At 47.7% G+C, this 26,289-nt stretch overlaps 1 protein-coding gene across 5 annotated transcripts in view; it reads left to right on the top strand.

The window, feature by feature from the left end:
• Positions 1-26,289, top strand: part of LOC118001936 (1-acyl-sn-glycerol-3-phosphate acyltransferase delta) — a 119,530-nt gene that overhangs the window by 31,674 nt on the left and 61,567 nt on the right. For 3 of the 5 annotated variants that reach the window (XM_034992124.1, XM_034992123.1, XM_034992125.1), the window contains exon 2: positions 3,495-3,751. In XM_034992124.1, coding sequence (XP_034848015.1) covers positions 3,574-3,751 — 178 coding nt within the window. In that variant the 5' untranslated portion in view covers positions 3,495-3,573. Of the gene's footprint in view, positions 1-3,494; positions 3,752-10,098; positions 12,519-14,380; positions 14,547-26,289 lie in introns of those variants that run through there. The other 2 variants (XM_034992126.1, XM_034992127.1) reach the window with 2 other exon arrangements.

The following is a 26,289-nucleotide window of genomic DNA, read 5'->3' as shown; positions in this document are numbered from 1 at the left end:
TGGTCTTTTATTTTGTTCTTGCCTATACATTTGAGAATCAGTTTAAGTTAAAAAAAAAGAGAAACAGAGCGCCTGGGTGGCTCAGTTGGTTAAGCGACTGCTTTCGGCTCAGGTCATGATCCTGGAGTCCCTGGATCGAGTCCCGCATCGGGCTCCCTGCTCGGCAGGGAGCCTGCTTCTGCCTCTGACCCTCCCCCCTCTCCTGTGCTCTCTCTCTCATTCTCTCTGTCTCAAATAAATAAATAAAATCTTTAAAAAAAAAAAAAAGAAAAGAAAAAAAAGAAAAACAATAGCCTCCTTGGAATCCTTTTTTTTTTTTTTTTAAGATTTTAATTTATTTATTTGACAGAGAGAGACACAGCGAGAGAGGGAACACAAGCAGGGGGAGTGGGACAGGGAGAAGCAGACATCCTGCTGAGCAGGGAGCCCGACTCAGGACTCAATCCTAGGACCCTGGAATCATGACTTGAGCCAAAGGCAGACGCTTAACTGACTGAGCCACCCAAGCAAACTGCCTCCATGGAATCTTGATCCCTCTTTATAGATAGAGAAACTGAGAATCAGAAGAGTTATTTTACCTGAAGATACATGACCAATAGGAGGTACAGCAGAACTTCAAACCCAGACAACTGAACCCACACTCAGCCACCACACCAATCTAGGAAGGGAATTTGAGGAAGTGTGGGCAGAACCAAACCACCCAAAGCCCACCTGCCTGTGGTTCTCCTTAACCATCGCCAGTATTGTGTTAGACCCCCGCTCTGTGCAGTATTAGTAAGGGTTTTACTCAGGGGCATGGTGGTCTTTTGTCTTTTACAAGGAAAAAAATCTTACATTTTCTCTGTGACACCCTGCTACTAACTAGGAACTGAGGAAGGCATCATTTCATCCCCTGCATTTCCAATGTCAGTTGACTTCCTTTTCTTAGTGTTAAGTCTGCATAGCAAAGGACTTGCCAAACGCTCCACAAATACTAGAGCCCAGAATCCTAGGGAAGAATCATCTTTCTCCCGGCCAGATTATACGGAAGCTTTTAGTGGCTAATCTAGGGACAGTGAATAAAGCACATGAATATTCAACATCATCCTATAACTGCTGCCAAACTGTAAACCAATGTACATCACTCCTCTGTATGTGGCTCCTAAAAGTCAAGTGCATGGAGAGTGGGCTGCCAGCTTAATGCCTCCTCATTACAGAGAGCCGGACTATGTTAGAACCGGGTGTGTCTTAAGGAGTTTGACAACCTGGAGATGTCTGTGGGAAATGCCGCCGAGAAAGGTCAGAAATGTGGTGCATGGGTCTCTGCAGAGTCCTGGGTTTGTGCCAGAGAGCAGGGCTTCTGCGAGAGTGGGGTGTCTCAGCTGACTCCAGAGGAGGCAGGCCTAAGGGTACTTTTCATTTCCCCCCTATCAGAAATGTATGGAAACCATGTGGGAGTACTGTGTACCTTCCAGATTGTCTAAGCAAGTGTAAACGTTCTGGAGGAACGCACCTTATATCTGTCCTCCTGCCCAAGACTATCCTCAAAACCAATCTGGGTGGCCAGAAACAAGTCCCACTCCCCACTCTGAGCATAGCTTGTGATTCTGAACTTCACTGAAGGCGGCACTAGTTTTTGCCTTTGGGGTCATCTCTGGGCTGCTCTGCACAACCCAAGAGAACGCCCCCCCCCCCCCCCCAGCTCACACTCCAGGAGCAAAGCAGCCCAAGCAGGTGTGCACAAGAAAGAACTTAGGAGTAACACTGAGACCTATGATTAGTTATGGGCTGTGACAACCGTAGGCAAATTACCCAACTTATGAGTCATCTCAGTTTCTTATTCTGAAAAATGGGAAATAGTAATACTCATCTCATTAGATTCATGTGAGGCTTAAAATGGTATAGTAGATGTGAAACTATTATATAGATTCTTTGGTGTTATTAATAAAGAGTGTAATGAAGTCTAGGGTCTCCCAGCTATTATCGTAAAGAGTTCATCCTAAAGTTTGAGCTCTTTCTGGGGAAGTTTGCAGTGAGATTTTGCTTCCAGGAGCACCAGTCTGCTGTGCATGATGGCCTCAGCTTTATTTATTTTCCCATCAGTGTATTCGAACCTCCTGCCTTTACACTTTTCCTCCAAGGCTTTATTTGCCACACTGTAAAGTCATATCATTATGCCATTTTGGGGTTGCAGACTGACTACCAGGCTGTGAGTTGGTTGCTATGCATGTTTTGAGTTTCTTTCTGATTTTAGAATGTGTGTGTGTGTGTGTGTGTGTCAGGGGTGTGATAGGGATGTTTCTCTTGCCTTCCTCATTGGTTATTTGTGTTTGCTGATATCTCAAAGTCCATCCCTTGTCCACCTTCATTAAAGTGTTCCACAAATATATCTATTTCAAATTAAGCTCCAATGACTGTTCCAATGGTTGGGGAGAAAATGACAATTTTCAAGGTAATTGTGACCTCAGGAGAGGTGACAGTGCAGTGGAGGAAGGCAAAATGGGACGAGTCCCAGCAGAGGGTACTGCTTGGCACGCTCGTACATGTGCTTGGCGAGGGAGAGCCCACACCAGGGAACTCCCTGATCTCATGCAGGCCAGGCTTGCCAGAAGAAGAGACGTGGTCGGAGCAGGATCTGGAGGATGAGAAGTGGAGAGGGGAGGGGGGCGCTCAGGCAGAGATGGCAGCAGGAGGGAAGGCCCAGAAACACAGCCACTGCTGGGAGCCCCAGAGATGGGAGCTGGCTCCGTGGCTGAGCAGGAGGGCTCGAGCCACCTTGGCCACCTCTGAGCCATAGAAGCTATGGAACCCTGGCCAAGAGGCTTGACCTCTCAGGATCTCGGTTCCCTCCTCTGTAATAGCAGTAATAACCTTGCAGGGAGTTAGGACAATTAAAGGAACTATTCATTTTAAAGGGTTGACACTGTGCCTGATGTAAGCAAGCACTATGTAAATCCTGAATACAAATAAATCAACTCATGTTCAAGGTGTTTGATCCTCAGAGCATCTTTTTAAGAGCTGTTTTTTCTTTCTTTCTTTTTTTTTTTTTAAGATTTTATTTATTTATTTGAGACAGAGAGAATGAGAGAGAGAGAGCACATGAGAGGGGGGAAGGTCAGAGGGAGAAGCAGGCTCCCTGCCGAGCAGGGAGCCCGATGCAGGACTCGATCCAGGGACTCCAGGATCATGACCTGAGCCGAAAGCAGTCGCTTAACCAACTGAGCCACCCAGGTGCCCTTTTTTTTTTTTTAAAGATTTTTATTTATTTATTATTGAGAGAGAGAGAGAATGATAGAGAGAGAGCATGAGAGGGAGGAGGGTCAGAGGGAGAAGCAGGCTCCCTGCTGAGCAAGGAGCCCAATGCAGGACTCGATCCCGGGACTCCAGGATCATGACCTAAGCCAAAGGCAGTCGCTTAACCAACTGAGCCACCCAGGCGCCCCTGTTTTTTTTTTTCCTGACTCTTTAAAAGCACAGATGATTTTTGTAACATGTATCATTGGTTTGTATTCTAGACCCTTTCCCGAGTGCCGGGCCTTTTTCCCCTCTGGAAGTATTCTCCTGCGAGTATTTGAATAAAAGCAACCACACGCCATGGACCTCATCGGGTTGCTGAAGTCTCAGTTCCTGTGCCATCTCGTCTTCTGTTACGTGTTTATCGCCTCGGGGCTAATAATAAACACCATTCAGCTCTTCACTCTCCTTCTCTGGCCAATTAACAAGCAGCTCTTCAGGAAGATCAACTGCAGACTTTCCTACTGCGTCTCCAGCCGTAAGAGTTTTTGCGTATTCTCTATTTGCACCCTCACGGATGCGGGGGTCAGCAGTAGGGCCTCGAGGGGCTCCCTGGCCTTGCACTTTTTGTTCTTTTCTTTTCGCTGGTTTCAGGTCTGAAGTGGCTGTTTTGTCCTCACTCTGAACAAAATTATTTTCTGAAAGAGTAATGTCAGTAGCACGTAATTCAGTTCAACAGGCACGGAAAGGTATCCTGTAGAAAGTAAATGGGCGTTCCGTCTCTGTTTTTGTAGTTTTCCTCCTCACAAACAATCAGTGTGAATGATTTCTTAGTTACCCTCACGGAAATAGCATATACATATGTATGTATGTATGGCTCTTATGTGTGGACATGAATGCAGGTGAGTCTCTGTGTATATGTCCAGATACACAACACATACTCATATTTTTAAAAACGAAATGACAATATAATATATTGTTCTCTTTCTTGCATCTTTTCTTTAACTTTTTATTTTGAGATAATTGTAGATGTGCGGGGGATCGTAAGAAGTAACACAGAGAGCTCCCATATAGCCTTTGGCCAGTTGTCCCCTGTGGGAGGGAACCTCTTGCATCACTCCAGTATAACGTCCCAACAAGAAAACCAACACTGACACAATCCACCAGCCTTCTTTAGATTTCTCCAGTTTTATGTACATGGATTTGTGTGTTTGTGTGTGTGTGTGTGTTTGATTATACTATTTATTTATTTATTTTTTAAAGATTTTATTTATTTTTATTTAATTGACAGAGAGAGAGATAGCATGAGAGGGAACACAAGCAGGGGGAGTGGGAGAGGAAGAAGCAGGCTTCCGGCTGAGCAGAGAGCCCAATGTGGGGCTCGATCCCAGGACCCTGGGATCATGACCTGAGCCGAAGGCAGTCACTTAACCAACTGAGCCACCCAGGCGACCTATACTAGACTATTTTAAACATGACTAATTCCACTGGCCTGAATTTTAAAATTGAAATGAAAGGGGATAAATCAGAATATTGACTATGTCTAGAGATGAGTTTTGTTGTTGATTGACCTTAAATTTGTACCTATTCTCAACAGTAGAGAATGCAGTATATCATTACCAATTATATATGTGGGTGTGAATATATTTAACAGTATGAGCTCTTCCAAATCAAGCAATTTAAAAATCTCAGCTCCGTTAGATTATGCCAAGAGTCCAAAATTATTGGTATCTTTCTGAAACCCTTTAAATGAAGCAATCAAATTTGAATTTGAATCACAACAATACAAGCTGCCTACAATTATCCAAATGGATTACCACTGATCCAATCAGTTATTTTTTAAACCTCAAAATGCGAACTTGTGAGAAAAGAAATGATAGAAACATCCTTACTCATGATTTCTTTCACCAACTCAGAACTTGCAAGTATGTTTTAATACTATTTCTGATATGGTATCATACAGTACTAGACCCACCATATCTTATGTTAGTGTGTTTTACACAAATACATCTTGAAAATATTCTTAAGATCATAAAGGCAAGTTGTAACTTAAAAAAAAATCTTTCATCCACGTGTCTATGGCATATTACGTACAGTATCATTCAGTGCAATAGTACGTAATGCAAGTTTCTTTGTATACCTTTTACTCTCACATCGGTCTGTGGTGCTTAGGCATCTGGAAAAGGGACAATTGTCAGAGCAGGACAGAGGCAGTAGGAGGTGGCCTGAGCCTGAATTGTAGCTGTTTGAAGAGGGAAGAGTTGGCATAAGCAAGGGAAAGTGATGATTGTCTGAGATTTACCTTTCGATTTTTTAAAAAAGATTTTATTTATTTATCTGCCAGAGAATGAGCGAGCACAAGCTGGGGGAGTGGCAGGCAAAGAGAGAAACAGGCGCCCCACTGAGCAAGGGGCCCCATGCCGGACTCGATCCCAGCACTCTGGGATCATGCCCTGAGCCAAAGGCAGACGCTTAACCGACCGAGCCACCCAGGCGTCTCATACCTTTCGATTTTGAATGTCTTTTCATACTCTAGCAATAGGTGTCTACTTAAACAAAATTTAAATTTAACAAAGCAATGCTGATTGCACTTTTCATTGAAACCCGTATTTATATGATTCGCACACCCCTATGAGATTCCAATATCTGTCAGTTTACAATTTGAAATCATGTCTGTTTGCTCTGTCATACCCCCTAACCAAGTTTCAAGCAGGTGGTTCAGAATTGGGTTTCTCATTTGGAGTCAAGAAGTAAGAGGTAGAATTCGGGATGTGAGTTCCTAAGAGTACTATATTTTGCTTGTAGTAGGTAGTGAAGACCTACCAAGGTTATGGCAGGATAATGTCAAATTCTTCTGAGTGTGCTTTAGCCTACTTGTTTCTGTTGGAAATTAAGATGGGTAACAAAGTCAGAAAGCAAAATGGATTTTTATCCATCACAAACTGATTAAGTTATTTTAGAATAATTCCAAACGAAACTCGAGAACTAAGCATCCAAGACCGCCGGCATTTCCCCGCACAGGGGGCATGGAAGGATGGGCAGCCTCACGGAAAAGCCTGGTGGCACATCCGTCCGTGGCAGCTCCATCAGTTACATCCGCGGTGTTCTGTGCCTATGGCCCCGAGCAGAGGGTCCACGGGCTATCGGCTGAGCAGACACAGAGCCATTTTACAGCCATGTGGATAGAGAAGTCAAGGAGCGGTCCTGGCTCCTGGGAAAAGAGCAGGTGGCAGAAGGGGAGGGTGATGCAGCCTGGGCTCGGCAAGGGGGCACCTCATTGTAGCGAGTCCCGTACATCCTTTTCCCAGAGTCCCCATCCCTGGTACCCTAGCACGTGCTACACAGCAAAGCTACTCTCCTCTTTCTCCTTTCACGTGCTCTCTGTAGTTGGTAGATTTCCTTATGACCTGTGTGCTACATGATGACAGCAGAGAACACGTAACAGACAGACTGCTAGCCATTGATGGTCACGGGCTACAGGTCGTGGGCTCCTCGGCAACTTGGAGTGAGAGACGGTCAGGCTCCTTCTGTCCCCTTCTCCCTCCTCTTCTTCTCTCCAACTTGAGACAAAAACTGTTCATGGGGTTTAATTGTGTCTTCTGGTGTATGAATCGCTCTAAAGCTTAGAAAATCAGCAGCCACTGATATTTTAAGAAAAAAGGCAGAATAAGTTGTTTCCCAGAGACTCAGACCCCGCACCCCTTCTCCCCCCGCCCCCGCCTCATTCACTTTTTACTAATAGAGCTCTGTCATCATCCCTTTCTCTTTACATGTTTCTTAAGAGCTTGGTGTTGTACCAGGTAAATCCAAAATAGTCAGCAGCCCTGGTGTGGTGAAGCCTGCGTGCAAAAGGCCACACCGATGTGAATGACACGTAGAGACAAAATGCAGCCAAGACAGCTCTGTTATTAGAAAGACGCACAGCACAGAGCATTTCATTCTGGAGGCCAGGACCAACATCATGCATAACAATTTCAAAGCATATTTAATCTGGATGGCTGGGTTTGGGATGATTGTTTTATTTTACTTTGGCTTAGATTAGGAGACAGGAAAGGCTAAGCCAGGAGGACCGCTGAGTGAGGACAGGGAGGGCGGAGCCAGCTTCAGCAAGGGGAGGAGCGGGAAGAAAGGGACATGAAGCCCGGCAAGGAGTAGAATTGAATTACCTTTCCTTTGCACAGGACATGCCTTTTACTATCTAGGGAAAGGTGGCCAAGACTGGCTGGCTTGTTTTTCTTCCCCTCTGACACCGCAGGCTAAAAAGAAAAAAAAAAAAAAAAAAAAACAACCACCAATAAAAACAGAAAGATGAAAAGAACTTATTAGTGGCAGAGTTTTTAAAAGGGGGTGGGGGGGGTCAGGGAGGACTACAGATGACCTTAATGACCCAGCAAGGAAAGGACTGCTGGTAACAAGAAACAAAATGGAGACACCCCTCCCCCTCCCCCCCCGCCCCCCTCAGGCCCTGGTGCTTTGCTGCCAAATTCCCTGCCGCTGCTAACTAGTTGTGTGTGGTTGAGCCACCCCATTTAATTCCTACGGGTTGTGATACTCATGGATTTCAATGTCTGTCTGATGCACAGCTCCAGGGACAAGGCTGCATGGTGGCCAGGGGTCAGTTGGCATTTGGAGTGCCAAGATGCAAAAGAAAATGTCCCGCCTTCCTGCTTACAGCTGCCTCTTCTTTTTTCCCATTAGGGCAGTTAACTACTTGGGTAGGTAACTTCAAAACACGAACTACATTTCAATAAAGGGAATGGAGTGGAATTGTCCAAGTTTCCAAGATTTTTCTAATAATGGGTTTAGATGTTTTGTCTTTGCACTTGGGAAGACGTTTCCTCCTGTCTTCCACATGCCTGGTTTGCTCCCCCTGACTTGATTATTGGTCACTTTATTAGTAGTAGGCAGTAGTTGAGCATGAAGAGAGAAGGCAGCTCTTGATCACCACCTACAACACCACCCATGTGTCCTACCTTGAAACAGATGTTAGTTTTCCTGCTGTAATAATGATACATACTTGCAATGGACTCTAGGATATATAAGTCACAGTGACCTGAGAAATGGGGCTCAGCAGTATGGTGAGCTTCGCAGAGGTCGGTCTATGATCCTCTCTGGAAGGATCCAGGCTCAGTAACTTGTCAGAACAGCCTCAACAAGAGGATGTGCATGGAGACAGGATGGAAGCTACGAGATACCTAAGGAACTGTGCATCCCAAGGCATTGAATTCCCAGGACACGGGTGAAGTTGAAGACCATGGAGATAGGGAGGCAGCTCCATCCTCCTGAGACAAAGCAGATTCTTCACGCAGCCAGCATGTGTCATTGGTAGGAGAGTGATCCATCAGAAAAGGGGTCGTTGTAACCTTTTCCAACATGACCTTGGGAGAAACGTTGCCTCCTATTACCTTGGCAGCAGGCTGGATCCGTGTCTCTCTTCCCAGCCTGATTAACGGCAGGGCTGCCTTTCTCATTTCAATCCAAACTGATTTTTCACTCTCTTCAGTCGTGGATAAGTTTGACTCCTTCACTTGCCACAATAGTTTCTCCTCCAGGACGTCAGCAAGGGTCTTTGTTAGATATTCCCAAAGTCCCTTGTCCTGACCCTGCTCATGCAGTTTTGGCTCCTGCTGACATGTGGGTCCAAGTAGGACCTGCCGACACCTCTGCTGGGAGCCACGGCCTGAAATCTGGGTGTCGTCATCAAAGGTCTTCCGCTGCATCCTTAGCAGGTCCCAGGTGGTGAGCACCTCCCCGGAGGGTACAGATAACTGACTATAGAGGTCAGCATAAGCAGAAAAGCCTAAAGTTGGTGCTCTCTCCCTCACTACAGCTGTGTGATCAGCTGGTGGCTTTGATGAAGAGTCAGAGTGAAGGGGTTTTGAAGACTCATGGTAAGTGCCTTGCCATGGGGATTAGCATTCTAACCCAAGGGCAAAGCCTAGCTCCCTGAACAGAGCAGGGGGCACCCGAATTTCTCTACTGGAACCCCTTCCTCTCCTCACTGTCATTTGAAGTGTGTTGGTCACACCCCCAGCTTTAACAAGCAAACGCTGCAGGCTTCGCCTGGAGTCACCCTCTGATGGCCTGACCCAGGACATGTCATAATGTCCGCAGGGATGTTTAGCGAGTGCTTTCAAAAGGAATGGGCAAAGAGCACCTTTGTTGTCCTAATTTCTATTTCTAAGGACTATACCTCCTTGTCAACCCAGGCGATAACAACATAATCCAAGACTGGATCCACGAGAGGAGAAGGATCAAGCAACAGAGATCCTACACTAAGTAGCTTTTTTTTCTTTTCTGGCATTTTTTCCAACAAGTATAGAGCACCCACCATGTGCAGGGCAGAGAGGATCAGCTGTTTGCCCAGGGTAACACGGGAGGTGGAGGGTCTGTGATTAAATCCAGGAAGTCTAAGTGCAGAACCTCTCTGCAGCGCTACCTGGCGTGGCTTGGGGGTTGGGGAGCCTGGCTCCTGGGCTGAGGCCAAATGCCCCCCCCGCCCCGTGACTGTAGTAAGTAACATTCCCCAGGGCTATGGAGAAAGGGAAAAGAGAAATGCAATCATAATAGGAAGTTATTTTCATTTCTAATCATCGCAATCACTGCGGTCTGTGGTGTTGATTATGTATTAGGCATCTGCTAAACCTTCTGTATCCATTACATGGTTTAAGCCCATAATCACTCTGAGCAGGCAATCCCCCGTTTTGTGGCTTAATTAACTGAGGCTCAGAGAGGTCAGATGACCAGTCTAAGGTCATACATACAGTTAGTAATTAGAAGAGTTGAGGTCCCCAAATGCGTTTTTTCTATTTTGAAACAAAGATAGTACATGATAAGGGTTTTTATTTTAACACCCATGGCTAATGTCCAGCAAACATCTGCTAGGATCAACCCCGGGCATGTGAATTCACTGTCTTGGTCCCAGGTGACCCAGCCAGACACCTGTCACTGCTTGGCTAAGTGCTCTTCTACACACATGCATTGGAGTTCGTTCTGGGGGCCCGACACATCCCCAGGAGGAATGAAGGGGACCCAGTGACTGCCCTCAGAGGGATCCAGTTTCATGGGAAAGATGTGGGATCCAAGCCATTGTGGAGCACGAGATAAAAGCTAGGATAGAGGTATGCAGGGAACATAGAGGAAGGGACAGTCCATCCTCTGAAAGGATCCATGTTCTACTGAAACAATGTCACAGGCCAGGGGTTACGGAAGGAGGAGGCTTTGCGATGTCCTGGCAAGAAGGGGAAAGGTGGTCTAGCCTGAGGAAAAAGCATAATTAGCACCACCAAGGGGGTAAGCTGGTTTATTCAGGCTGTCAGACATCGAAAGGAGAGGAACCTACCAAATGTCAAGACCGTCCTGTGTCCACAGACTGGAGCCCAAATGGATGAGGCCACAGCAGCCTCACTGGGCCGGGAGGACAGGAGGACAGGTGTGCGTTGGGGGCCAGGATGGGCTCGAAGCCCCCGGTACCCTAGACGAACTCCAAGTATTCATGCTCGGGGATTCCAAGCCCTGTGAATATCAGTTTACGTCAGGATTTATTTTTGTCTTGCTCTGAGCGGCATTGTTCAAAATGTGCTTTGAGAAATTGTTAATTTGTTCCTTTTGAAAAATCTGTTCACACATAATCTTTTATAGAAAGATACCCAGCTGGGTCATTATTTCTTTGAACCATGTTACACCCTAAGGATCATATGAAGTAAAAATAGCATGATGCCAAGCTGTACAATATAATACCAACCTTACAAATATAGACTGGAAATCAATTTATCGAAGTGCCATTTTTAGGAATTATAATTAGAGATGACTTTTTTTAAATTGCCTTTATATTTTCTGAATATCTTATATTTCATACGAGTGTGTCTTATAAAGTGAAAGAAAGAAAAACAGAATGAAAACCCAAACACCCAAAAGAACTAAATAGAGAAGGGCTTATGGCAGGGAGTAGAGGGGGAAGATATTAAGGGAGCCCTTTGCAATAAAGGCCGGGTCTGGCGGGAGTCCTGGGCCCCGGGGTGACGATATTCGGGCCCTGCTTTCCTGCTTTTCAGACCTGCATAAGGCATAAGGAACCCCATTGCAAGTACAGTAGTGAGGGAAGCATGACCCCAGAGCCACATACTCAGGTTATGAGTAGAGCTGTGTCCGAAAGCAGTGTAGTCCTAACCCCCAGTGCCTGTCAATGTGGTTTGATTTAGAAGCAGGGTCTTTGAAGATCATCGAATTAAGATGCGGTCAGTGGGGTGGGTGCTAATCCACTAGGACTGTCCTTATAAAAGGGGAAATTGGGTCACAGTGACAGATGTGCACAGAGCAAAACGATGTGAAGATATGGGGAGAAGACCCGAGGTAGGAGAGTCTGGAGCAGATTCTGCCTGGCAGATTCTACCTGGCAGCCTCAGGGGAAACCAACCTGCCTATACCATGATCTCTGGCTTCTGGCCTCCAGAACTGGGAGACTATTGTGGGTTTTAAGCACCCCAGTTTGGGATACTTTGTTACAGCATCCCGGGAAAACCAGTTCACTTTCCTTTTCTAAGTCTCTTTCCAGTTGGGCTTTACTTTGAGCTTCCTGGTGGAAGGAGACTGGGGTGCCAATATGTGTGGACCCTGGGTTTTTTCCACCCTCCTCCCCCTCGCCTGGCTTCTGCTTACCCACCCGGGCTTGATTTATTGGTAGCATAGGAAACAGATGATGCAGATAGACTGCCTTGCTCTCATTCATGGACCAATCCAAGGAATCCCTCTTCCTACCCCTTAAAGTCAGGGACCTCCAATGAGTGAAGTGGGGCTGGTAACGGGGAGCACGGGACGAGGAGGATAGTGACAAGCTCACAGGGAGGGGGCAGTCCCACTCAGGTCCAGCCATGATTGGTGTGCGGCTCTTCCAATGAATGGAGACGGGCTTGCACTTTTCTTTCATCCTGTCTGTCTTGTATTTCCAACTGGTGTTTATTTTTATCACTTTAAGTACACTATTCAAGTCCAGAACTGCTTTGGCTAACCACCAAAGCCATCTGCCTGGGAAAAATAGAATTAAACGGTCCTTCAAACCTGGAGAAAGGTCTCAGAAGTGTCAGGGAAAGGGAATTGCTTACACATGAAGCAATACTTAGGTCTGTCTTAGTAACCACCTCTCTGGCCATAAAGGGGGCAACCAATCTTCTCTTCCTTCTATTTGCCTTGCATAAAGAAGTCATAGCAAATGAAGTAATCTCAGGGAGGCAGTCTGTTCTGGCTCCCATGTGCCTGGCTTTTGTTTTCTCAAGTATCGAGGACGGTGTCTGCCCAGCTTCGTTCAGGTACAATGTCTTCTCTTCCTCTGATCAGTGCTACACTCCGCATAGCAGCAACCATTTCATTTAGAATTGGGCTTTTACTTAGCTGACCTTTCCCACACAAAGCTTGTTAGAAAATTAGCTCTTTGTACCTGCACCATTTTGTTTATTTAGGGGGAAAAAGTATTGGGGTTGAGATCTGACCACAGCCGCATGTTATCAGCTCAATTCCTCAAGAAATACTGCGGCTATCTGGTTGATAATTTTGGTGATTGGAAGCACATCGAATATCCAAATGGTCTTATCTTACGTAACTGATATGGTAAATGGAGTTTGATAGGCGACACTGGACTTTTAAAAAGTTTTTAAGAGTAATGTCACTGTGTTAGAGGATGCCGTGTTTAACTTGAGTAACGTCGTTTCTGTATCTTAAATATATGTTTGGGTATGTGTGTGTGCATAAATGTTTTACGCATAATGAGGGATATATATATGTTACACATAATTATATCTGAATATGATCCTTTGTACAAGAAATCACTATATTTTACGTAGGGAGCAAATTTACAATAGGGGTAGTAAAGAAACAGCAAATTTAGTAATACACATGTGATACTGAATTTTATGAGCAGATGCTTATCTTTGAGCAAGGCGTCTTAGCTGTTGATGTGGTTTATAAATAAATTAATCCTCAGCCAAGGTTCCCATTTGTTTTTGCAAGCATTAAATTTCACTTCTGACTTAAGTTACGGCTTTCAAATTAGGTTATAAGTTTGACTTTGGTGTCTCGTAACTTCATAAGATGATGGTGTGTGGTCTCCAAAGTGGGGTGGGTATTTCCCAGGAGGTAAACAAGACAAGCCATTAGGGTATAGATAGCAATTTATGTTTCTAATTTATGTTTCCTTTATCATTATACATGGATAAGCTAAAAGGTACTTAAAGTATTTTATGAATTATATAAAACATAATTTGCATGTGCTAATGGTGCATACTTACTTTCTTTTACTTAAATAATCATAAAACATTTGAAAACCAACTGCCTGAGCCTACGGGTTTCGGTGCCAGCCTACTGGAGATAGAATTTAAAGTAACACAGAGCTTGAGGCAAGGGAGAAACAGGCTTCATAGACACGAATTCCAAAGCAAAGGGAAGGCGAATGGCAAATCCCCTAGTTTCCTCTACTTCAGTTGAACTTGGGTCCAGATGGGAGGTGAGGCATTTTCAAACAGTTTGAGGCATCCCTTCTCGGGCTTTATCCCAGGTCTTCAGAAAGGAATTAAAAGTATTCCCTCACCCTTTGTTTTGAAGAAAAAAGATCCTAGAAATGCCTCGGTGTTTTATCATAATGTTATAAAATACATATGAGGCCCCTATCTGTCGCTGTGTATGGAGGCCATCCTGGGGAAAGCATTGAGTCAAGTGAGTCTTCTCTCCCATTCTCAGGCTGCCTTCACAGTCCCTGTGCAGCCGTTTTTGGGTAGATTTATTTGCATGTATTGTGTCTGGGGCCATGGGACGACGTGGTGGGAGGTGACCTGCTCTGGTGTTCCCGGAAGGAAGCTGCGTTGGGCACCGTGCGTCCTGGCTTCCTGTGCGCTGGCCTAATCCCCTTGGTGACTGGGCCTTTGTTTTCCCACTTGTACAAGAGGGAAAGAGAATTATACACGCCATAAAAATGTAGGGTGAAGGCATTCTTGCTGTTAGGACGCACTTAATCAGCAGGCGTGGGCCAGATGGTGTTGAATGTATCCTATAAGGAGCTCTGGTAACCTGGAATGGGGGAGGAGGAGGACATGGTTGGGGTGGTGGAGGAACGTGGGAGGGGACACACTGTGGCTGGGGAGACCTGCCTGGGAGACGCCATAGCTGTCATTTCTTGCAGGACACTGCTTGGAGGAGGAACTAGATGTGGCCCACAGCCTAGGAAGGAAGGAGTCGGCATGTGGAGAAGGCCCCCCACAACGTGGTCAAAGACAGCCAGGCAGTGCGGGAAATGCTGAGCCCATCCTGTGAACTCCGAGGAGACTGGGAGAGCTTTCCTCGTGGGGGTAGGAGAGTGTGTTGCAGGGCGTTCTTCAAGCCACCTGTGTGCATGGAGGACTTGTTCAGATGGCTTTCGAATCCCTTCCAACGTTAAGAACCTGAGTCAGGAACGTTTACCCAGTAAACAGGGCTGCAGGGTACCTGCCCAGGCCTGGGTGCTGAGGAGAGAGTGTTGAAGGCTTTCTAATGAGGTAGGCCTCAGAGTTTAACAAAAGAATACAGGGACCTGTCCAGAGAAAGTAAGCTTGGACTAGATGAAGAGATGATGGAGGTACAAGCGTGTTTTCCCGCTAAAGGAGGGGGAGGCTGTCGTGGCATCACTTAGATGGGCAGAGGGAAGAACATCCTTAAAAAGGAGGCCTACTTTGGTGACTGCTTTGCCTGATAATAGCTCCTGGCAGCGAGATGATGGGTACAGGGAGAGGAAGGCTTCCCCCATCTGCCTCCCCCCCCACCTCCGCCCCCGTGGGTCCTATATGCCCCGAAGGTCTTGAGGGTGACCAGCCTTTCAAGTTTGCCTCCAATTGGCAGGGTGCCCAGGCTGTGGGGTTTAGAATCACGACAACCCCAGGCAGACCGACAAATTAATCTTCGTCACTTGGGTCTAAGTGCAGACGCCCAGGCCTAAACCTGTCTCCAGAACTAAGAAATGAGCTGATGTTCACCGTCTGCTCCTTGTGGGTGATCCTAGGCCAAGGACAAGACATTAATTTTCTACTTAACCTGCCTTTTGTCGTATGAGTTCGCCACTTTTCACTTCAAAGGGTGTATCTTTTGACAGACACTCTACCGTGACAATTTAGTTTGAGCGTCCTCTGCACAAACACCACGGCTAATCGTCCTGGGTTTTGTAAACACGGCCTTCATGAGCACTGCTTCAGCTAGTGGTCCTTTCTCAGTGGAAATAAAGGAGTTGGGTAAATTCAACGGGAATTTTTTTTTTTTTTAAGATTTTATTTATTTGAGAGAGAGAGAATGAGAGACAGAGAGCACAAGAGGGAAGAGGGCAGAGGGAGAAGCAGACCCCCTGCTCAGCAGGGAGCCCGATGCGGGACTCGATCCCGGGACTCCAGGATCATGACCTGAGCCGAAGGCAGTCGCTTAACCAACTGAGCCACCCAGGCGCCCGCAACGGGAATTTTTTTTAATGCAAGATTTTTGTTTCGAGGGTGAATATGTCTGGCTGATATTGCACGGGGAGGTCATTTTCACGCTGTTCTCATAATCATTTCGGCCAAGGTTTGACTGGATGGGACAGTTCCTGGCTGAGATGTGCAAGTGGAAAGCAATCTTTCATGTCATTTGCACCAAAATAATGTGTGTGATGCTTAGGGTGATTTTCTTGGAACAAAAGAGGGGAATGCCACATTCAAAGAATCAGGAGATGCCTTCCCGCAAAGGCGCTGGGCAGGTACGCAGTCACACAGGTTAATGTGTGACTTAGGAAGGACCTGAAGTCTTCATCCAGCAGCTCTGTCTCGGTCCTGCCGTTTGTGAAGCCCATGCTGGCTCTTTCCCTCAGATCCTGGAAAGATGAGTCACTCCCTTCCCTGGGATTTCCCGGCACTCGGCTCTGTCTTGACTTACCTTATTGTTGTTGGGAATGTGAACTCCCCGGGGGCAGTGATGTTTGACTGGGGGTCATCCCCGTGGGACCAGCGGCTAGGCCCCTCCTGACGCAGAGCAGTAGCCCTCTCTGTGACAGTCATGTGGCTAAGTCAGGGGACCGTCCCAGGCCTGGAGTGAGCCACTGTGCACATGGAGCACCCTGCTTGACCCTGAAGATATGTTTATGTCACCTGCAGGTGTGGGTGATTGGAAGACCCAGATGGACTTGTTGCATTTCACTGTTTCTAAGTCATAATTATTGAATGAGCCCAAACCTGTCTACTGACTACTAAGCTAGTTTAACACATAGGAGGGAACAGAAGACCATGTTACTCATTCCTAAGTAATATGGGAGAGACCGGAGTATTGTAGGATTTCCGTTACTCTAGTCTGGACTAGTTGGGGAAGGCTCTAGAAAGGGAATGACGTCAGCCAGACCTCAGAGAACAGGAACCTGGGGTGAGGAGAGGGGCAGAAGACACGTGTGCCAGGACTCCCAGTTGTGTGGGGCTGAAGCCCAGCTAGCCAAAGCACCTGTCAGGACTCTACTAGCTCACGGTACCAAACTACAGGGAGGGGGCTAGTATCAGCGTCCGTCCACCGGCCACAGGAGCTGGGATGCTGGCCAACTCAGCTCCCTTAGCTCCTCTGTGCTGGTGGCCCTGATTCTTTCCAGGTGGGTTTTTTTTCACCCAGCATGGCTGCCCAAAGCTTCAGACTCTCCTTCTAATCGCTTCTGCTACCAAGGAGGAGAGGGGCCCCCCACCGCCAGCTCCAGGGCCTGGCCCAATCCCAGTCACGAGCCCATCTCTATAACCAGTAGAGCCAACAGTCCCCAGTGCCAGGTGCTAAAATTTTCCAAGTCAGTTATGAACCATAACCACCACAAACTTACAGTAGATCATATTATAAAACAAAGGTAATAAGTACTCAAAACTTGTCACTCCCTAAATAGTTGATTGCATTTTACTAGTACGCCTCTTCTGGGGGCCATTTATGGAGACCTCATGTGTCTGTTAGAAACGCTACGTAACCACGCGTTCAGTGTACAAACTGACGGCTTCACATCAACCACAGTGGGAGTCTTTACACCGTGGAAGCCGGCAAAGCTATACATCAGGGCTTTTTCTCCCCGCTAGGGAGCTGATTGGTAAGCATTTTCCAGCACATCACTACCTGCGCTGTCACTCTGGACAGGGAAGAGTACGGAAGTGACCTTGTCCAGGTCACGTGCCCACCACTGAGGGTGCGCTGCTGCTTTTCTCTTTTTTAAAGATTTTATTTATTTATTCATGAGAGACACAGAGAGAGAGAGAGAGGCAGAGGGAGAAGCAGGCTCCCAAGGAGCAGGGAGCCCGATGCGGGACTCGATCCCAGGACCCCGGGATCATGACCCGAGCCGAAGGCAGATGCCCAACGATCTGAGCCACCCAGGTGCCCCCTGAGTGCTTCTATTACTCGAAGAAAGGAGGACCCACCTGGTCAGAGACACCAGCCATCACAGAGAGCATCTAGTGGCGGATGAGTAGACAGAGGGCCTTGGTAGGTGTTGGCATAGCAGTCTCTGGGCCAAGAGGTGAGTGGGGAGGGGGGGACTGGAATGACTAAGGGACCACCCTGAAACCCAAGCCCAACCTCGTGGGAGAGAGGTCTGTGCACCAGCGACCCCAGACGAGCCATGCAGGGGGAGCCCGGGGTCGGGCAGAGAGCGGGCGGTGCTGGCCACGCCCGGACAGTGAGGGCTGTGCCGAGTGGGCCCGTGTAGCCCCGGCCAGGGGGTGGAACGGAGGCTGCTGGCTGGACTCTTGCATTCTGTTCCAAGGCTGTAGGTCCTTTCTTCCTGGAGATCTTCCTGTGCCAAACGGAGCAGGTGTCCCTGCCAGGCCATTGCTTTCACCAGGATAGTTTGGATGCTCATAAATACATGATTATTCACACACAATGTGTAGCTTTAGGCAGACAGGGACAGATTCTAGTCCCGTGTCTCCAACTAGAGGCAGGATTCATGGGAGAAAAGGTCAGATGAAGTCAAGCACCTTCCCGTTGGGTTAGCACATGCACGCTTGACCCTTCGGGTAGATGAGGGAAAGGTTTCCATCCTGGGCTGGGCTATTTGTCAGCGCCGTTGCAATGAGCCTTGAACAGAGCTCTCCATCTCAGCCCTCCACCAACGCATCGTCCACCTGACACCCCATGCATTTTGGGAAAGCACACTCAAACAGTGGAATGCCCTTCGATTCAATTCAGTAAACATGTATCGAGTACCTACTGTTAGCACATCCCAGGCATTGTGCTCTAGCTGCTGGGCAGGTTGGACCAGGACCCAGGTTCTGACCTGAGGCACCTCGTGCCCCCACCTCTGTCCTCTGCTGCATTTCCCACCCTCAGCGCCATTGCCTTGGCTTCCCAACAGAAGGACCGAGTTTTCCTGGACACTCCTATCTTTGCACGTCTCCACCCCTGTGCTTGCTGTGCTCTGGCTCCTGGCATGCCTCCTTGTTGCGTCTGCTCATTGTTCAGAAATGTTGTGAGTCCGGCCAGAGCCAGGCTGATGGGAACGCTGGGGAGCCCAGCATGGTGCGTCCTGATGAGGGTGTAGGCAGCTGGAGATGAAGCCAAGCAAGCGCAGGAGGGAAGCCTGCACTAGTTAAGGCAGGAGGGGCCGTCACTGAAGAGATTACCTTAAAAGAGAGAGTTGGGGTCCCAGATGCTGCCCGAGCATTTTAGGGAACTTTCATGAATGGAACAAAGCAGGTGCGTGGGAAAGAGGGGTTGCGTGAAAGCCATTTGACTGTGCGGATGGAACAGCCCGAGAGTTCTCGAAGGTGGGGGTAGAGGTCGTCTGCCCTCCTGGTGCAGGAGGGTTGTGTGTTTCACACGGTCCCCCGAGCACAGAGAGCCTGGGGATGGGGTGGCCTCTCCGCCTCACAGCTTTCTTCCGAGAGCCCCGAGAGCATCGTGCTTTGCTCCCCTTGTGTGTTAGTTTCTTCTCACCCAAGCCCACCACCCCAACGTGGGGCCAGAGCTCTGTGAAACAGGTATTGCCGTCGAGGCTGTGGGTGGCTGTGGGTGTAAGCATGTTACAGTCTCCTTCGTCAGGCTGCAAAGGAGCCTCGTCAGATTGGGAGGCAAGCGAGCTCTTGGCAGCCTCACGAATTTGGCTCTAGTTGAATGAACAAACATCTGTTTGTTTTCTGTCATCCTTGTCAACAGGACATGGGAGCCGCAGAGGGGCAAGCTGGTCTGAGCTGGATCAGCTTCTCAGCTCCGGGGGCAGAGAAAGGTTGACAGCCCTTCATGGAAGGGTGCGTGCAGAGGCTTTTCCTGCAGACACACATTAACTCGATTTTGTGTACTCCATCCACTCTGAGGTGTATATTCAGGGCTAATGCTGTATCCATCGTAAAGGACTGGGTACATACACCTACAAAGCGGACATCGTAGTGGACCGGTGACTGTATGTGGAGACTGAGTTTGACCCACCACGAGGACCCTTGAGATTTTTGTTGTGGTTGAGGTGGGAGAGATATCCTACCCGGTGGTTCAAGTGAGTGGGCCTCTTCCCTCTGGCAAACATCTCTGTATCTCACGTGTGTGCTTGACTCCAGAACATAAAAGACTAGGATGTTGAAGGTTCAAAAAGAACTTATTGTGGGCTAAAATACGGTTGCTGTCTATAGCTTTCTGTGCCAGAAAGCCAGACCTGACAGCCGCACTCATGCTAAGGAACCAGGATATTTCTGTGTGATTCCCAGGAGCCAGCCTGGGCTGAGCCACAGTCATTGGGGATTTATGTATATTGTGCAGATTCAGGAGTGTGCAAAGTAGAGGAGAAGGACGAGCTGTGACCTCCAGGAGCTTGAGATCCAGCACAAATCTGTCCACTGGGTCGGACAGACATTTCAACCCCTAGATATACGGAAACTCAAGTCTGGGAAGTCATTTACAAACTAAGCAACAGATTCAAAATGCAATGCTCAGGGGTGTCCAGGGGCAGGCTCCTATAGGATTAGCGTGTCATGCCTAGATGTGAAGACTCCTTTAATATTAGTATTAAATTGTATTCAGGTCTGTAGAAATGAGAAGTGTCTGTAGATATTCCCTTTTGGGAATTTAAGTCAGTATTTAAAATCCTATATAAAGGCCATAGTGGTAGACTCCCTAAAGGACCGATTGTCACTCGTAAGCTAGATGTGAACCGATTTTTTGGGGTTGCAGTTAGCTGGCCCTGTTGCCTTTATCTGAGTCGTATCTGAGGAAGCTAGCAGACCAGGTTTGGGAGCCAACAAAAGCCTAGTTTTGGAAGACTCCAACTTGCAATCCAATCCCACACAGTTCGAAATATTGTACTTTTGCAGGCCCTCCCCAGCGAGGATTCTGGTGGCTGAGGGCAGGCACCGGGCACATCCCTGCTGGCCCCAGGACTGAACAGTCTGGCAGCTCCTCTGAGCCAGAAATGGTGCATAAATAGGGACACAGAGAGCAGGCCAGAGAAGTGACATCCCCCCATACTCAGCTCCCCACAGGCAGATGCACCTGCTGACCTGCAGGACCCAGGCCGGCCAGGCTGGTTTGGTTTCTGCCACCATGAGAATGATCAGAAGGCCCCAGACCCCCAAAAGTCCTTGCTTTAGCTTGTTTCCAGGCTTCTGCCTGTCTCCTTCGTCCCAGCTGTCACCCTGGGATTTGAACACGCCACTCGGCCTGTTCTGCCTCCCGGCATTTCTATTCTGCAGCACATCCTTGTTGGGTCTTCAACCCCTCCTCTGTATTTGGGCCTTCACTGACCTCATTGGTTCACTCAACAAACGTGTGTTGAGCACCTGCTTATACTGCTCGCTGTCCTAGGAGCCGGGCAGACAACGGAGGACACCTTCCCTCTCCATTGGAGCTTCTGCCCCGCCGTGGGCATGCCTGCTGACCCTCCAGGAGTCGACTAGCTTCTGACAGGGGCTCTTGCGGCCTGAGTGGCCCCCCCACCTAGGCCCCGCTCTCTGGCCCGACCCTGCTCTGTCCACGTGCCGGTCTGGTCCCAGGTCTCTCCTGGCCTGTTCTCTCCGACTCCCCCCGTTAGACTGGGTGCGGACTATCAGGATTGGCAATAAAGGAAACAAAAATTCCCTCCTCTTTCTGCCTTTGTTAAAATCATTAACATAGTTCATAGCTAAGTTTGTGAAGACTTTCTCTAGGGGCTTGGCAGCATCTTCCTCGTAAGTGAGCGGTCTCTAACCCCTTTGATCCAGCCCCGTGGTACATGCTGTGTCACCTGCTGTTAGAGAGGTTGATGTGAGCTGCTGGGTGAACTGATGAATTCAAGCGCTCGCAGGAGAGGAGGAAGTGGACGATCCCCTCTGGGCCGGGCTCGGGATTCTGCTTGTGCCTTTCTGCTGAGCTGGCCTCCACAGGGAGGGAGCGCCGTCCACACTGCAGGTTCCCACCCCTATGGGGATTGCATCTCAGTAAAGCACCACTCTGACCTCTCATCAGCAGGCTTGCAGCTGATTTATGGGCGACCCAACTTTTTCCATCTGGCTTGCGTTTCTGTTTCCTTGAGGAAGCCAGCCTTCCCTGCAGGGTGAATGCCCACTCTCCCCGTAATGCACACGCGAGGCTCTTCGCAGGGAACCCGCTAGTGCCGCTCGCCCACGCCGCCGCTCATGGTCCCTGCGGCGGTGCCAGTCACGTGTCGTGTCTGATTATGAGCTGCTCCTTCCTGTCGGGGTGGGGTGCCTATGTTCCTTTCAACCTCGCTGCTGTTTGATTGCTCCAGATTAGGAATTCAGGGAATTCACGCTAACTTCTTTTTGTACCTGGTGTAACTACTTGGGAAAGAATTCTTTCTTTCTTTATATATTTATTTATTTATTTATTTTTTTAGATTTTTTTTTTTTATTTATTCATGAGAGACAGAGAGAGAGACAGAGGCAGAGGGAGAAGCAGGCTCCCCGCGGAGCAGGGAGCCCGATGCGGGACTCGATCCCAGGACCCTGGGATCATGACCTGAGCCGAAGGCAGACGCTTAACCGACTGAGCCACCCAGGCGTCCCAATATATTTATTTATTTTTTATGCATGTTGAAGGTAATTTTGTTTTCTTTTCTCTATTTATTTTTTCTTTGATGTAGTGTTCCATGATTCATTGTTTGCGTATAACACCCAGTGCTCCATGCAGTATGTGCCCTCCTTAATACCCATCACCAGGCTAACCCATCCTCCCACCCCCCTGCCCTCTAGAACCCTCTGTTTGTTTCTCAGAGTCCATAGTCTCTCATGGTTCATCTCCCCCCTTGATTTCCCCCTCTTCATTTTTCCCTTCCTACTATCTTTTTTTTTTTTTTTTAACATATAATGTATTATTTGTTTCAGGGGTACAGGTCTGTGATTCATCAGTCTTACACAATTCACAGCGCTCACCATAGCACATATCCTCCCCAAAGTCTATCACCCAGTCACCCCATCCCTCCCACCCCACCCCCCACTCCAGCAACCCTCAGTTTGTTGAATTCATTCTTTATCTAAACCAACCAGCCACAAAGAGTTTCCTTTTGAGTCCATATCATTATTTTCCATTTCTGCACATTTTTCCCCCCATAGCTATGTCTCTTGAAAATCTACGTGATGAACGATAGCGTCTTTTTCAACCCAGTTGCTCCCTGCAGGCATTTTTGTTGCTGTGGATCTAAGAGAATTCTCATGCGGCCCACAGAGGTAGGAATGGCTGTGCGCCTTATTGGACTTTGTCTTAGATTCTGTGAGGGCTGGGAAAAAGAAAAACCAGCTCAGATCTGCGGGTGTCGGGGCCGTCTGGCATGTGTGGGTGCGTACATTTGCAGACAGGGGTGTGTGTGTTGCATCCAGCTTTTGAACACGAAGGACGCCAAGGTTGAGAGAAAGAGAAGGGTCACCCAAGCTGCCGGGATGGATAAATGCTCGGGAGCGGTGCTCCCGTGAGGGAAAGTCCACATAGGAAACATCCTGCGAGAGTTGTCCGAACACCGACCAGCTTACTTTTTAGAACCACGGTGTTTTCCTCGGTTGCTGATGTTCATATAAAACAAGAAAGACTGAAATGTCAAATGGATGCTTGGTTTACAGGAAACCTGTTTTTGAAACTGACAATTCCTGCCTTATTAGAATGGGAACTTGGCCTCACCGAGGTTTGAACAAGACTACAAGGGCTGTGGGTAGGGGGATTAAAAAGCCTGAGAAATGATGGCTGATACTGCTTTGGGTTCTCGTTCTTCAACCTCTTGTTAGGATATGTAAAGTAGAATACCTCAGGGTGTCCCTTGGCTGATTCTAAATCCACGTCTCTCAGTCTCCAGCTCCTACGCAAGCCTCAGACTGTGTTTCCCACTGCTGGCTGGGAGCCCCACTGTCACCACAGGTTCGGTGTGGTGCTCACAGTTCACCCCGGCCCCCCAGCTGCCTGTCCCCAAGCCTTCCTTGCTCTGCCGGTGGGCCACCATTTTTGCTCCCAGTGACTTCCCATCTGCCTCGCCCATATCCAGCGCCCACTCCCTCTCCAGCCCCCTTAGCCTAGACTACCATTTTTTTTAACCAGAGGAATAGAATTTTCTTAAATACTAATTTATTTATTTTTTATGTCGATGTTAATGGTCATCTGTCTGCACCTCTGCCTGCCCCTCACTTCATTGGAATTTGAGCTCCTTACAGGGACCTCTGTCTAGAGTTCATGTATGTGTTCCAAACACACAGAGCAGTGCTTTGCACCTAGCAGCACTAACAAATATTTGTTGAAAGAATTGATTCGTTGCATTATTCTTGTGTTATCTTCTTAGCGAATGTGTTTACCCAGCTTTACAGCATCTTCATAGCAAAGCCCAGTGCCCTGAATGACAGCTGGTACCAAAACAGCTGGGGCTGATCATGTGACCCAGGAGGTTTTTGTTCTGTTCTGTTTTGTTTTGTTTAGTTTTTTTTTCACTCAGATCTGCCCCAGAGTTAGGCAGGGTCTTGGTACTCACTGGAGAACAGATGGTCGTAAGCCAGTGCCCCAGGAGCAAGGGGGGCTTTTATATCTTCAGTGACTGATTCTATTGACATTTTTAAGCAGCCGAAGACATTTTAGCAATTGTGCCTCCAGGAGATTTCTAGAATCACTGATTGATTGCTCACTCTTCTTTGCAGAAGAGAGATCAGATCGACTCAGTCTGCATAGCTTTTGTGGAAACATGAGACTCTTAAATTCACGTCTGCATTGGAAAGAGTGTCTGGATAATAGCTTTATACTCTCTAGGGACCCAGGATTTCCTTGGAATGTTTCACTGAGTAACTAGAAGGACTACCTTTCAGCCTATTTTTTCTCTGTTGTTCTGATTGGAATTTCTATTGTTCTTTGACCTCATGGATTCTTCTCCTCTGCTTCTGTTCTGTTGGGCCCATCCATTGACTTTGTTATTTTGTTGCTGCTTTTTCAAATTCCAAAATTTCCATTTGATTCTTCTTTGCATCTTCTATTTATTTGTCGAGACTTTCTGCTTTTTATTTACTTCAAGTGTGTTCATGATTCTTTGTTGAAGGATTTTTAAGATGGCCATTTTAGAACTCTGGTCAGAGAAGCCAAACATCTATAGGATCTCGGTGTTGACAGGTGTCGGTTGTCCATCTTCATTAAAGTTGAGACTCTCTTGGTTCTTGGTACATACCGTGATTTCTAGCTGTATCCTGGGCATTTGGGGTATTATGTTTTGAGACTCTGGATCTTATTTAGACCTGTCTTAGCAGGTCTTCTCTGACACTGTGTTAGTGAGGGAAGGGCTGCCATCTTGCTACTGCCCAGCAAGGGTAAGTGCCAGGGCCTCACCGTACTTCCGCAGATGCCCTGGAGGGTGGACGTGTGTCTTGCTGGTACTGAGCAAAGATGGGAGTTCAGAGTTCCCACCAGACCTCCACTGACAGCACCTGGGCTGGGACAGGGAAGAGTGCCTTCTCACATGGGAGACTTAGGGGCTCATTCCCAAGGGAGGTTGGTGAAAGTCCCAGCTCCCCAAGCAGCCTTCCCAGACACCACCCAGCAGGTGGGGGAGTTGGGGAAAAAAGCTTTGTGATGGCCTGAAAGTGGTATCCCTCCCCCTGCCCAGGTCTTTGCTGATATGAATCAGGGTAGAGCTATAGTTTTTCCATGTTTGGTTGGAGTAGGGCAGTTAATGTCTAAAAGTTTTCTGTCTTAGAGACTGCCTTTTCTCTGCTCCTTTAGCTAGAAAGAGGAGGATTGGGGCGGGGGGGAGCGGTGCTATTTCCATCTGCATCCCATTAACATTTCCAGGTTGCGAACATCTACTGCACCCAGTCTGGGATATACGGAAAAAATATATATGAACACCAGGGAACTCACCACCATGTTCTCCCTCTGATCCTGAGGTGGCCCCTGCCTTCTTCTCTCCACCTTTCAGCGTCTCTATCTAACGCCCTGCAGTTAGCTGAACAGGAAAAAGTGTGTCTAATCCACCTTGTCCCAGAACTAGAAGTCTCGAAGGACTATTTTAATGCCCTATTTTAGAAGAAACAACTTTGAAAAGGAGACCAGCAAAGAATAGAGAGTTTCATGTTGGCACGCTTGTTTGTTGTTGTCATTTCAACTCTTACAATGTGGTTTTCCCCCCCTCTAATCTATTCCTCAAAATTCATTTAACTTCCTCTTATTTTGATTTTTGTGTGATCTGCCAATAGAAAGATTCATGCTGCCTCTTTTCCCCCCAAAAGTGCTATTGTTTCTTTCCATCTAGTTGATCTTCCATGTAAGTCGGATGTCTTGAGTAGAAATAAGCTGGATACATGCTTCAGTGCCTGACAAGATGAGTTTCAAGGCCTCTGTTCCCTCTGTCTGAGGAGTGTTGCTCTTTCAAGTTTTTGACTTTCAGGTGTCCCTTCTGGTCATTCTGGAGAGGGCCTGACTTACTGACCAAAGTTGATGCAGGACGAGAGAATGAATGCTCTCACGTCAGTGTCAGGAAACAGGTGGAAGGAGACTCATGACTGCCCTTGTTCCAGGAGACATGGGACTGCCCTTGCTTCCTCTTCTGGCTGGCTCTGCCCATTTGGCTTCACTGCCCATTTGGTTTCTCTGGCTGAGCCTGGAGAGCAGCTTGGCACGGGACCTGGAGGTCAATGGCACATA

The sequence above is a fragment of the Mirounga leonina genome, unplaced genomic scaffold (genome assembly GCF_011800145.1).
Source record: "Mirounga leonina isolate KUSES-001 unplaced genomic scaffold, KU_Mleo_1.0 Mir_55, whole genome shotgun sequence".
NCBI classification, from domain to species: domain Eukaryota; kingdom Metazoa; phylum Chordata; class Mammalia; order Carnivora; family Phocidae; genus Mirounga; species Mirounga leonina.
This window is presented reverse-complemented; position numbering and strand designations above follow the sequence as displayed.